This window comes from Prunus avium, chromosome 4, assembly GCF_965620075.1.
Source record: "Prunus avium chromosome 4, drPruAviu1.hap1.1, whole genome shotgun sequence".
In the NCBI taxonomy this organism is placed as follows: Eukaryota; Viridiplantae; Streptophyta; class Magnoliopsida; order Rosales; family Rosaceae; genus Prunus; species Prunus avium.
Genome location: NC_142287.1, coordinates 25,049,894 through 25,062,451, shown reverse-complemented (window position 1 = coordinate 25,062,451; position 12,558 = coordinate 25,049,894). Strand labels below are relative to the sequence as shown.

Genomic DNA, 12,558 nt, shown 5'->3' with positions numbered 1-12,558 from the left:
CAATATTACAGAGATGTTTGTTTCATTAAATCCAAAAAAACTTTACACTCCAGATGCACATTCTATGTATGGGAATGGCATGTGCCTAACTTCAAAAACGCATATGCCTATCCATTTACATTTGCCCACGTGCACTAGATTTACAGATCCATTTACTTTTCTCCTCACTAAGCCTCTGCATCTCCATTTCAGATTCTTCATTTTTCTGTCTATGCTCTGCATCCAGCTACTATATACATTTAGCATAATATGAGAATAAACGTAGCGTTGTATCACACTAATCAAAATGAAAGCATGCATCCGCTATAATAATATTTTGGTTCTAATTGTTGTCCAATAACTTAAACTTAAAATTATGTACAAAAATACACTAAGATTGAGAAAGACGAAGAAGAATTGAGGAGCAGAGGTAGAATTCGAAAAGGAGCCGTGGATCTGTATTGTGTATTTACATGACTTTCAAATTGGAGATTTCCAAAACCAATTTAATCATCACGTACCTGAACCCATTTCAACCACTATCATGGCATGTAAGCATCTCCCCGTAATATCTCTGCACCCAACTTCAACCGGAAAAAGGGCATGTTCTGCGCGGTGCAAGTAGCTAACGGAATCTCAGCGCTCAAAAGCTCAATGTACTTCAACACAAACATGCCACAATCGCCTCTGAAGCAAATCAAGAACTCGATCAATTCAAGTAATGACATTGTAACGTAATTGACAATTTCAAGTAATAAAATTAAAGAAAAAGTTGTGCTCACTGATTAGATTGTTGTGGAACATCCACACGTTCTATTGGCCATGGACACCACCAATCTCTGCTGCAGTCGTTTGCGTAAACACCTTCTTCATAAAAGTCGATGGAGTTGAGAAGATTTGGAATCGTAATTGAAAGCGGGGCGAGTTCTTCCTTTAACATCTCATCTGGAATAAGTGAAACCATTGAATCGTACACTTTGATTTCACACTTAACCAGATCAATCATTAGAGCCACCCAATGCTTATGCTTCGTCAACATACAAGGGGCATACACCTTATACACGTTCTGCCAATCCGCCCCACATGCCGGAACCTTGCCATTTACAACGTTCACTAAACTGTTTCTAATTTTCCACCCAGCCTGCTCTTTTTTTCTTTTATTATCCACAAAGCAAGTATGGATGTGATTCTGTGAAATAGAAAACAATCAATGGTTAAACACCTCCACAAAGCAAGTATGGATAATTTGTAATTATTAACTGCACTTGGTCAAGCCCTATGACATACCATGAAAAATACATCGGTCGTTGTCCAGATCGATATTTCTACAACCTCCAAATCTTGTTGTCGCTTCCGGATGAGATACAACCCCAAATCAATGTGCTGCACATGTTTTTCTGGTCAATCTCATAATCTATGTACATTAAAACAAAAGCATAATCAATTAAACTTACATATCCTGTCAGCCAACCGTCAGCTTTTACGAGGGAAGCGAAGAATTCAATCTCAGCTTCCACGTGGCCAAATTGCATCACTAAACTGTGAATATAACAAAGTTTTAGATCACAACAATTTAAAAATATATACACTAATGCCTTTTATCTCAAAAAACAAGGGACTTATTTTGGGTTATGGCGCCATTCCCAACAAAGTTTCAGCAATTTCACCATATCATCATGCGGAATCGCCTTCATTGGGTCTAACATCCGAAGTCGGGTTGTCTCTGGCACAGTTTTTTTCACCAATTCACTAGCTTCAATGATCTTCCACATAGGAATAATCCTCTTTCTCTTTCGTAATTGGACCCCTTGTTCCACAGCTTTACCTTTATCATTCAACCAAACGTTCAACTCAGATAGCACAGCTGTAGGTTGATCCAAATCAATATCCCCAAGAGTCAACTCAACAGTTGTCCCCGCCGTGCTCTCACCAATGTCATCACAAACCAAAACAACTTCATCATCCGCTTCCTCACATTCCTTTATTTGCACTTCCTTTTCCTCACTTTTTTTTCTTTTCACTTCCTTGCCCTCCCTTCTTTTTCTTTGCGGATCCTCTCCATCACTACTTTTTCTTTGCAGTTCCCCTCCGTCACTGCTTTTTCTTTGCAGTTCCTCTCCCTCACTGTTTTTTCTTTTCACTTCCTCTCCCTCACAGCTCTTTCTTTGCAGTTCCTCTCCCTCATTGCTTTTTCTTTTCACTTCCTCTCCCTCACTGCTCTTTCTTTGTAGTTCCTCTCCCTCATTGCTTTTTCTTTTCACTTCCTCTCCCTCACTGCTCTTTCTTTGCGCTTCCTCTCCCTTGCTGCTTTTTATTTTCACTTGCTCTCCCTCTCTTCTTTTCCTTTGCGCTTCCTCTACCTCACTTGGTTTTCTTTGCACTTCACCCCCTTCAATCCCCTCCTCGTCCTTTTCCTCTCCCTCATATCTGTTACTTGGCCCTTCATCCCATTCACTATCATCCATTTCGTCAGACCTCTCTTTCAGTAAAGCTAGGTCCCTCCTTACTTCATGCTCAAACTGAGGACCTAAACAGTGGTCCAAAAGTTTTTCCATCCGTATGACCTTTAACTCAAGGACGTCATTTTCCCGCTTTACTTGAAACAACTCGGACCTCAACAAGCTTACTAGCTTGTTCAACTCATCAAGATCAGCACATGAAGAAGGAATTGACTCTGCCGAGACAATAGCAGGGCGATCCTGTGGCCAACTCCAATATGATTGTCTCATTTCCTCTTCACTCGGACGTAGCGCCAACTGAACTGACTGTTTCAGAATACAGACAATATTCATATTCAATCATTCTACTTAATAATTTCATTGAATCTTATAAACAGTTTCAAGGGCTGCAAACCAAACCTCTTTGCTCTGGAAAAAATAATTGTTCAACTTCCTCATCTCGGGCATAGACGTAGTCGTTCTCCATCGCAAAATACGCGGGACAGCTGTTGGATCAACAACCTTGCAGTAATTCAGGTCCACCATTCTAGGAATTAATTCATATACCCAAATCTACACAATTCACAGGACAAAAGTCATTATTTAAGTTTTAAAGTTCACAAAGCATAACTGACATGAACATTATTACCATGTACCTGGAAAGCATACGTGAAACCTTTAAAACTCCACCCACCCCTTTGCACTTCACCATGCTTATGCTTCTTGCCCTTCTCATTTTTCCGGCTTGTTCCCGTTACCTTACTTTTCCCCTTCTCTCTTCCCTCTTCATTTTCAAAGCTTTTCGTATACTTTGTTGGTGCAGAAAATAAACTGTCTTGGGTTTTGTCAAACGACACCGAACCCCACGGATACCTGTTGAACGCATCCAAGTCCTCTACAAGGGTCAGGTAATTTACATTGATGTTCAAATGCTTGTCCCTTCCCAAAACCACTAACTCAGCAAAGTAAACAAGAGCTAGCTTGTAGACGTCATCTCTCTCTTTGCACCTCATAAATGCTTCTTCTAAAGCATTGCATGTAATTCCTTCGTCTATAAAATATCTTTTCTGAAGTCTAATTTTAGCACTTTCTCCACTGGAAACTTCAGGCACTTCCCCAAAACGAAGCCCCGAGATCAAACAGAAATCCTGACGAGTAAACTGAGCAACGTCGCACCCTATTAAGAAACTCAGTCCATCCAAGTCTTTCACACCCTGCCCCGCGACTCGACGCAACACAACTCCATGCACAATTTGCCCGCTAAACTGAATCTTGTCTATATTCAGAAGATGGCCAAAGCATGATGTCTTGAATTGTTCTAATTGTTCCGCACTCAACTTCGCTCGAATTGCAGCTAGGGTTGAATTTGCATGTGAGCAGTTCTTCACCCGTGACGCATATGCCTCTGACTCTGGCCATTCCAGCTGCACGTTGGATCCCATTTCCTAAAATACAAGATGAAATAACGTTAACACATATACTACCACCACGTATTTGCACAATCATATTGGTATTTAGTATTTACATAACTAGTCAACTAGGCACATTACAAATTTTATGAAGTACATGCGCATAGGGATTACTGATCACAGCATTTAACATCATCAAAGCAATATGACAAATTTTGTGCAAATACCTGTTAATGCAATGATTCTGTGAATTACAACCAATAGCATGTGTTTTATTTTTGGATACAAACTCCAATCAATGGTTGATGCATGAGTGAGTGTGAGTGCAATCTAGGCAAGTTCTGCACTTCACACACATGACAATTATTGTCATCTCATACACAACACAAAATAAATAAATAAATAAGAAAGATAGTGGAAGGAAGCAAAGCAAAGCATCTGCTCTGCTATCTGCTTGCTAAGCCATTGCCACATCCTTCTTTCTTTCTAGCTTTTTCTTCAGTCAGCCACTATGATCATGGATCAACCTTCATTTCAAATGCTTTGCACTTTTATTCATGACTTTATTATTATATCTTCTCATTTTTCACAGGCAAATTTAGCAACAAGGGAAATAATATTTATTTCAAAAAATATATATATTCTAGCGCCAGAGATATGTTATTGACATGTTATTGACTTGAGGGTCTCCTCCAATTCAACACCATTATCTTATTCATATCATTATTGATTTGTTATTGACATGTTATTAACATGTTGTTGACTTTATTTTCATTCATTTTTTAACATATACACAAGCAAAAATTAACATGCAAGTGAAGCACAAGGAAGAGATGCCAAATCCAACAACATTGATGGTACAAATTGGGGAAAACCTTTACTCTAACCCTAAACTCAAATTCCATAAATTACTCACCAAATGCTGGTTATTGAACAATCGCAAGGTGTCTGTGCGGGGTCTTGGTGCGGCTTTGCTCCACAAATGGAACCTTTCACTTCCAACAAATACGTCCCCTTCCACTGCTTCACCACTTCACTGTTTCGGAATCCACGCCTTTGTCCCTTCCACTCAAAATAAATATTTTTTCAGGATTTAGAGAATGGAGTTGCGTTGCATTCAACCGTTGCCTTCAACCGTCGTTAACCGTTGCCTTCAACCTTTTCTCAGAGCCTACCAGTTTCTCAGAGCTATGGGGATGGGTTTTTTCTGTTCAAACTTCGAACTGATTTTTTCTGTTCAAACTTCGAACTGATTTTTTCTGTTCAAACTTCGAACTTGCCTCTTTTTTCTTTTTTTTTGGGACCAACTTCAATGCTGGATATTAAATTCGGGTTTGGGTTCCTCACATACCCGATTGCAAAACTTTATCTCAATTCTCCCTAGCCTTTGGATTGATCTGATGACTATAAAGTGAACCCCTTATAACTTACCACTTATAACTTTCCACTCATTATAGTCTAGCCTATAAATATCACCCACACTTTTCTCTCTCCTCTCTTCTCTTTTGCCCAGCCCAAATTTTTGTTAAAAAGAATATTACTTACACTCTCATCTCTCCCCTCTCTCCTTTTTTTTAAATTCTTTTCCTTACACTCTCCTCTCTCCTCTCTCTCCATTTTTTATTCTTTTCCTTACACTCTCCTCTCTCCTCTCTCCTTTTTTTATTCTTTTCCTTCTCTCCTCTCTATCTCTCTTTTTTTCCGTTGTTTTCCTTCTCTCATCCCTCCTCTCTTTTTTTTACTTTCTTTTTCTTCCATCTTCTCTCTCTCTCTCTCTCTCTCTCTCTCTCTCTCTCTCTCTCTCTCTCTTCTTCTCTCCCTTTCTTATTTCTTCCTTTTCCTTCTCTCTTTTTGTTAGAAAAATATTACCTACATTACTTATGATTATTAAAAAAAATTTGTCTTGCACAAAGATAACTATTTCAGAAATTACGAAACATGATTGATAGGGCTATAGAGCTCGAGGTGGAAAGCTAAAAACGGATGTCATAATAAACGTTTATAAAAGGAAATAAGGGGAGAAATGAGGTCACAACTGGTTTTAAAAAAAAAAAAACCTAGCTCCGCCAATTTTCTTCCTTCCCATTTCTCTCGAAATAAATCTAGTTTTTTAAAATTAATGTAGTCCCCTATTTTATCTTTCTTTTTAATGTAAAATATTTTTTTTTCTATTTTTTTCTTTAAATTTTTCTTTTGATTTGTATTTTAGTTTTTGTATTTTTAGATATAAATGCATTTGAGGGTAAGGCTTATTACGTCTCCTCTCACTATGTTTTTTTTTTTTTTAAATGTTTATTAATGAAATTCACTCGTTTCGTCAAGTTTGTTATATAAGTTTTGCCCAGTCGGCTTTCGAATCCTGGAACCGCCACTGCACTGCACTCTCCAAAGTTCCTTCTTGTTCTGCTCCTCCTGTTAACCCCTTATGCAACTCCCTTAACCTTTCATTTCCCCACCATCCAGCAAAGTAATCACACCAACGGTACTACTAGATTACTAATTACAGAGGGAGATGCCGTTATTGACAACCAATTCATTCACCTCACCAAAGACAATGTAGGCCGTGAATTGAGATTTAATGGGAGTATTGGCAGAGCCACGTACGGCCAACCCTTCCTCCTCCGGGAAAACGCCACCGGAAAACTCACAGATTTCAACACAAGTTTCACATTCATCATCCATGGCCAGAACAGTACGGCCCCCTCCTCTACTGAAGGGCTAGCTTTCTTCATTGCGCCAAACGAGTCCCTACTCAACCATGCATTAGGAGTAGGTAGCAGTATTGGCCTTCCTGTCAACAGCACGATGGAAACCTCATTGAGCCTAGCAATGAGTACCCCTTCGTTGCGGTGGAGTTTGATACCTTCCGTAATCCATGGCCAGCCGTGGAGGATCCCAAAGGCAGTCACGTGGGGATTGATGTCAATAGTGTCAAGTCGAATGTTACCAGGCTTTGGAATGGTGGTATTGCGGAAGCAAAACTAAATCGTGCTTGGATTAGGTACAATTCTAGCGCAAAAATTCTTAGTGTTGCCTTCACCACTTATGTAAATGGTAGCCAGGAGCAAGTGATAAATTCTCTCAGTTACATGGTTGATCTGAATAAATACTTGCCGGATTGGGTCATTGTTGGCTTCTCTGCTTCAACAGGGGATGCTTATGCTCTGCATAAGATCACCTCATGGAATTTTACTTCTTCTTCACTGCTTGATGATGAATCTCTAGCTTTTTCTGGCCAAGAAAAAAGCCAAGAATCTCCAGTTTCGGGGCCAGAGCATAGTTCTAAAAAGTTGTGATCAATAGTGCTATTGGTGGTGGTGGTGGACTTATCTTGGTTTGTGTTGTCGGTGTTGGAAAATTGCCTCGCATAAAGGATACAAAGTTTTGGACCAGCGACCGGTCGCCAGCTCATTTGCGATCGGTCGCTTTTACACAGAATCGAAGTCTGGAGTAAAGTCGACTAGCGACCGGTCGCCAACTCATTTGCAATCGGTCGCTTTTACACAGAATCGAAGTCTGGAGACTCTGTGCAAAAGCGACCGGTCGCCCAGTACTTGCGACCGGTCGCTCAACACGTGCTGTTTCGGATTTCTTGAGTTTTGAACTCTAATTTCAAGGGCTATCGCCTCCCACTTCTAAGTCAGAAGAACGTTGGCTATCAGTTGGGAGGTTTGAGGAAGCATTAAAGGACATTGGAAGACTTATTTCAAGGTGTAGCTACCCTATGGTTCTATATAGGGTGGCTGCACAAGTAGCCATCAATACATAGCTTGTGGCTGGCCTAACCTGTGGTCTATGTCAGGTATTCAAAGGCAGAACGTGGGAGACAAAGCAAGGGTCTTCTCTCAAGTCTAGAGGCTTATGTATTAAAGGAAAGAGGGAGCAAGTCTGAAAGAGAGAGAGAGTTTGAAAGAGTTGGAAGAGAAGTAGCTGGAAACTAATGAGTCAAGAAGAGGAGAGAATTCTCAATTGTATCAAGGTGTGAGCAAGGGTGAGAGAGAAACAGATTGTGAGGGTAGTGTTCTAAGGGGGTTTCTGTGTAAACCAAAGTTGTAACCTATCTTCATTAGTGAAATTTCTCAAGGTGATCACCAAAGAGGATGTAAGCAAATTGCTGAACCTCTATAAACACTTGTGTCTTGTGTGCTTGATTATTTTGTGTGTGTGTGTGTGTAAGATTCATCCATCAGCGAGTCTTGTCCAAAGTTCATCAACAACAAGGTCTAAAAGGGAGTGAGTTGGTTCTAATTCACAACAGTAGGTTTGGGTTTGTTCAACTCGTGCAAGAAAAGGGCAATAGAAGAAAGGGCTGCTAAAAATCTCATGATTCCTCATGACATGATTGAGGAATTTGAAAAGGAGATTAGTCGCCCAAGGCAGTTTTCATACAAAGAATTGGATTCCGCGACCAGACATTTTTCTGAGGGAGAAAAACTTGGAGAGGGAAAATGGGGTGTGGTTTACTACAAGGGCTACCTAAAAGATTTGAACTCTTACGTTGCTGTTAAGAAGATATCAAAGGGATTTGACCGGGGGCTCAAGGAAGTTGTGTCCAAAGTAAGGATCATCAGTCGACTTAGGCATCGGAATCTGATGAAATTCATTGGTTGGTGCCATGATAAAGGAGACCTCCTACTTGTATACGAGTTCATGCCCAACGGCATATTAGATTCTCAGTTGTCCCAAGAAAAAAGTCAGTTAGTTTGGGAGACAAGATACAGAATTGCCTAAGACTTGGCCTATGGGGTGCTCTATCTACACCAAGAATTGGAACAATGTGTGCTGCATAGGGATATCAAACCCCGCAATGTTAAATTGGATTCAAATTTCAACGCAAAACTGGGGGGTTTCAAAATTGCAAGGCTTGTGGACCATGGAGAAGAATTGGAGGAGGATATAGCGGGAACCTGTGGCTACATAGCTCCTGAATATTTTTTAACAGGAAAAGCTAGGAAGGAGTCAGATATCTATAGCTTTGGAGTTGTTGCTCTCGAAATAGCCTGCGGAAGAAGAGTGTTGGAAAGTGATAGACCTCATCTGGTAAAGTGGGTTTGGGAGCTTTATGGAGAAGGTAAAGTCCTTGATGCAGCTGACCCAAAATTGTGTGGAGATTTTAATGAGAAACAAATGGAGTGTTTGTTGATTGTCGGTGACAAGACCCGCCCCGAATTCCTCGAAACTCGAGACGAATTCTGTGGAAATTTCGACAACATACCAATGTCGGGCCCACTTACTAAGAACCGAGACTTTCTGCCGAAATTTCGGCAGAGTCTCCCCTGTAAATTGGACTTTTCCCCAGATTTCAACCTAAAAATTTGAAACACAGTTTATAACCCAACTGGCAGCATGCACAAGTTATCAACATGCAAATACAAAAATAGGGCTCCAGCCTTCACATGGTTCAAAACAAAACCAACAATGCTCCTATGTCGAACAATGCATAAACCAAACAATTAATGATCTCAAACAACTAAACGAATACCCCCAAAATCAATAAACCAGATTCAAATCCAATAACCACATCCGAATCCAATCACATGCACAGAATCGATCAAACCTTTTACACACAATATAATTTGCGGCTGCATCTAGGTGAGACCCTAGGCTGCCTACGTACCCTTGGATAAGGGATCAAGCCACACATAGTTCTCATCTCAACAGTCACAATTCCAATAATATACAATTATTTTAAACAGCAACAACGATACATTTCAGATTTATCACAATTCCAATTCCCAACAAAACATCATGAACACATTCTCAAAACTCTACCTTTATATCAGTTCAATCCCGCAACCATACCCTATCGAAGGCGTATGTGCATTGAACACATTATCAATTTCTTCCCTTTATAACAGTTCAAACCCGCAACCATACCCTATCCAAGGCGTATGTTGCTGTACAACACTTTCCAATCCAAGGCTCAAACATTCATACATATACAGGGTACTCACAAGGTACATTCTCAGAAATCTCAATCCATAATTCAAAACCACCTATACCAATATATAACAAGTATGTATATACAATAACACTCACCTCTCACTATCATATGTACCAGGGGAAAACAATCCAATAGGGGATTGTTTACTAACCACATGTAAACCACCCTCAAAGACCATGTGGCTAGGGATGAGCCGTCCAAGTGTGGGACTGACGCTCTAACTTAGCACGTACGGACGAAGAATCAAGACCCGTACGCCTGGAAAGTCCTACGCGCGCAGACTACCCAATTAAGGGTCTACAGCGACACCCCGTTAAGGTATGCCCCAGGTTCCGTCATATCCACGTATCCACATCCACTGTATCCATGTATCAGTATCCAAGGGGAGGTACATATGATGATGTACATCATGTACTGGGGAAAATAATCCAAACGGGGATTGTTTACTAACCACATGTAAACCGCCCTCAAAGACCATGTGGCTAGGGATGAGACGTCCAAGTGTGGGACTGTCTATAACCCAGCACGTACGGACGAAGAATCAGGACCCGTACGCCTGGAAAAGTCCTATGCGCGCAGACTACCCAATTAAGGGTCCTCGAACCCCTGATCCCGGGCGTCCGAGTGCCAACATATCCAAACCATATCCACAATTTTTCGGCATCCCACAATTGCAGGATCCGTGACTAAGAAAGCCCACACGCCCGAAACACAGCACGTGTGTGAATAGTAACCAGGGAAGGTACGTACGATAGTGGAGTTCGTAACCCTTATAACCATATTTTAAAATGATATTTCCTTTCTTAATTCAATTGTTCCAAACCACTATACATAGTATAGACAACCAACTCTCAAGCATAAAAATCATAACCGGTGAGGTACCTAAAGTAGTGCTTATAGCACTTTAAAACTGACATTCTAACTCATGTCATTCTAGCATCTCACATCATCAACCCAAGTACCCCACACATTATCAACATAGATAACATTTCCTCAAATATTATATATATGACTCAAGAAACTCGACTATTAACAATAAAAGGATTACTCACAAATTGACAATCTACTTATAAATACAAATATTTATCTCACAACAAACCATTAAAACAATATGCATAAACTTTCCATCACAAAACCATAAAAATAATCTCTCAGACCCACATACTCAACATAAGTCAAATGACGGTCAAGACCCGTCCGAAAAGGTCATTCTAGTACTCTTCGAAGAGTAAACTACCTCGGAAGACTTATGGTCAACCGAGGGTCAAACCTTCCAAATTTGGGCAACCGGGCCCGCTAGGCCCACGGACTCCGTTTTACGATCCGAACGTTCCTATGGGTTCCTCAAGGTTTAGGAAACATGTCCTACAAGTTTGGTTCAGATCGGACGGTCTGATCGCTCACGATCGCACGATCGGACGGTTATTGTAAAACACAAACTTTAAGTTATTGAATCGGAACATCTGGGGCTCCGATTCACGATCCTAGGAATGCCTAGATCAACATATATCAAATTGGAAGCGATCCAACGGTTCTAACATTTCGAATCCGGATAACACACGATATGTAAAATCCGTTTAGGGTTCAAACGTTATCCGAATTGAGATCCGTAAAATCCTACGCGCTCGTGACAACCAGGGGATCCCATTTGGACAAATGCCCCTCTGATATAGTGCCCACGCGCCGTCACACGCGCTGGTAGCGCATGGGTGTCCAAAGCGATATCGCATCGCCGGAAAATTTCAGAATCTTGGGCCAAGACTCCTACCCTAGGTAATACCCCTAATTTGGAGTTACTTTTGTTCTTAGACATACTCCAAAACGTCGACGAAAGTGGCTGAAAACGAGCTCTCAAAATCAGCAGAATTTCAGCTCGAAAATCGACTTGCCTACGCTAGAAATTCAAGCAATCCTACCCAACCAGCCGCTAGATCATGGAAAATAGGTGAAAATCCATACCTTACACGTCAGATTCCGTGGCCGGAGTCGCCGGAAAATGCATAAATACCGCCGGAAAAACCTAACCGTTTCCTAGCTTCGATTCGAGCTCATCATCAGCGAATCGGATCGGGTCTTGGGTGGGTTTTATAGAGGAGGACGAGAGGGAGAGATTTCGTGAAGATTGTGGTGGCAACCGGGATTAGATGGTGCCTCAAAAATGAAAAATAACCAGAAAATCTGGTTAAATCGCGAGGGCAAAATTGAAAATTCAGATTTTAATTTAATTAATTAGTAAATAGTCTTATTTTTTGGTTGGGGTGTTACAGTCGGATTGTGGTGTGCTCATCAAGATTACACTTCCAGACCTTTAGTACAACAAGCAATTCAAACGCTTAACTTTGAAGCTCCATTACCCATTCTCCCATCAGAGATGCCAACGACCTTCCAGACCTCTCCTCTATCATTCACAGTTTTGTCTCCTAGTATTGGTTCTGAATTAGAGCATGTTGATGAGTTCGGCCAAGATTATACCACCAATTGCGCAGAGATCACTGAATCTTCTGCAACAAATTCTCATCCCTCAATTTCTCTAGGGTAAGAAATAAGCTTGGCTTGTGATCATGTCGAATGCCACATTGATGAAACCCATGATTATACATGTAGGTTATCAATTAGTAAACATTGATCTAGAAGAAGCTTTAGGTTGGTGGTAATGGCTTTAGCTCTCTGCATTTCACCGATTGCCATGTTTTCTTTCTGTGAGTCAGATCCTCTGTTTATTTCACACACAAAAGGTGTAGAAAAATCTTTCATAATTTTTTCCAATGTGTTCTCATGCCACCACTAT

General features: G+C 40.7%; 1 protein-coding gene and 1 pseudogene across 1 annotated transcript; one reads left to right on the top strand and one right to left on the bottom strand.

The window, feature by feature from the left end:
* Positions 1-282: 282 nt before the first annotated feature.
* Positions 283-2,771, bottom strand: LOC148295096 (uncharacterized). Its single transcript, XM_088252387.1, has 5 exons — positions 1,603-2,771; positions 1,434-1,518; positions 1,267-1,362; positions 762-1,168; positions 283-666 (listed from the first exon to the last, which is right to left on the bottom strand). The coding sequence occupies exons 1-5, from the start codon at positions 2,769-2,771 to the stop codon at positions 522-524; spliced, it is 1,902 nt and encodes a 633-aa protein (XP_088108513.1). The 3' UTR covers positions 283-521.
* A 3,078-nt stretch (positions 2,772-5,849) lies between these two features.
* Positions 5,850-12,309, top strand: LOC110747531 (L-type lectin-domain containing receptor kinase IX.1-like; annotated as a pseudogene).
* The last annotated feature ends 249 nt before the right edge of the window (positions 12,310-12,558 follow it).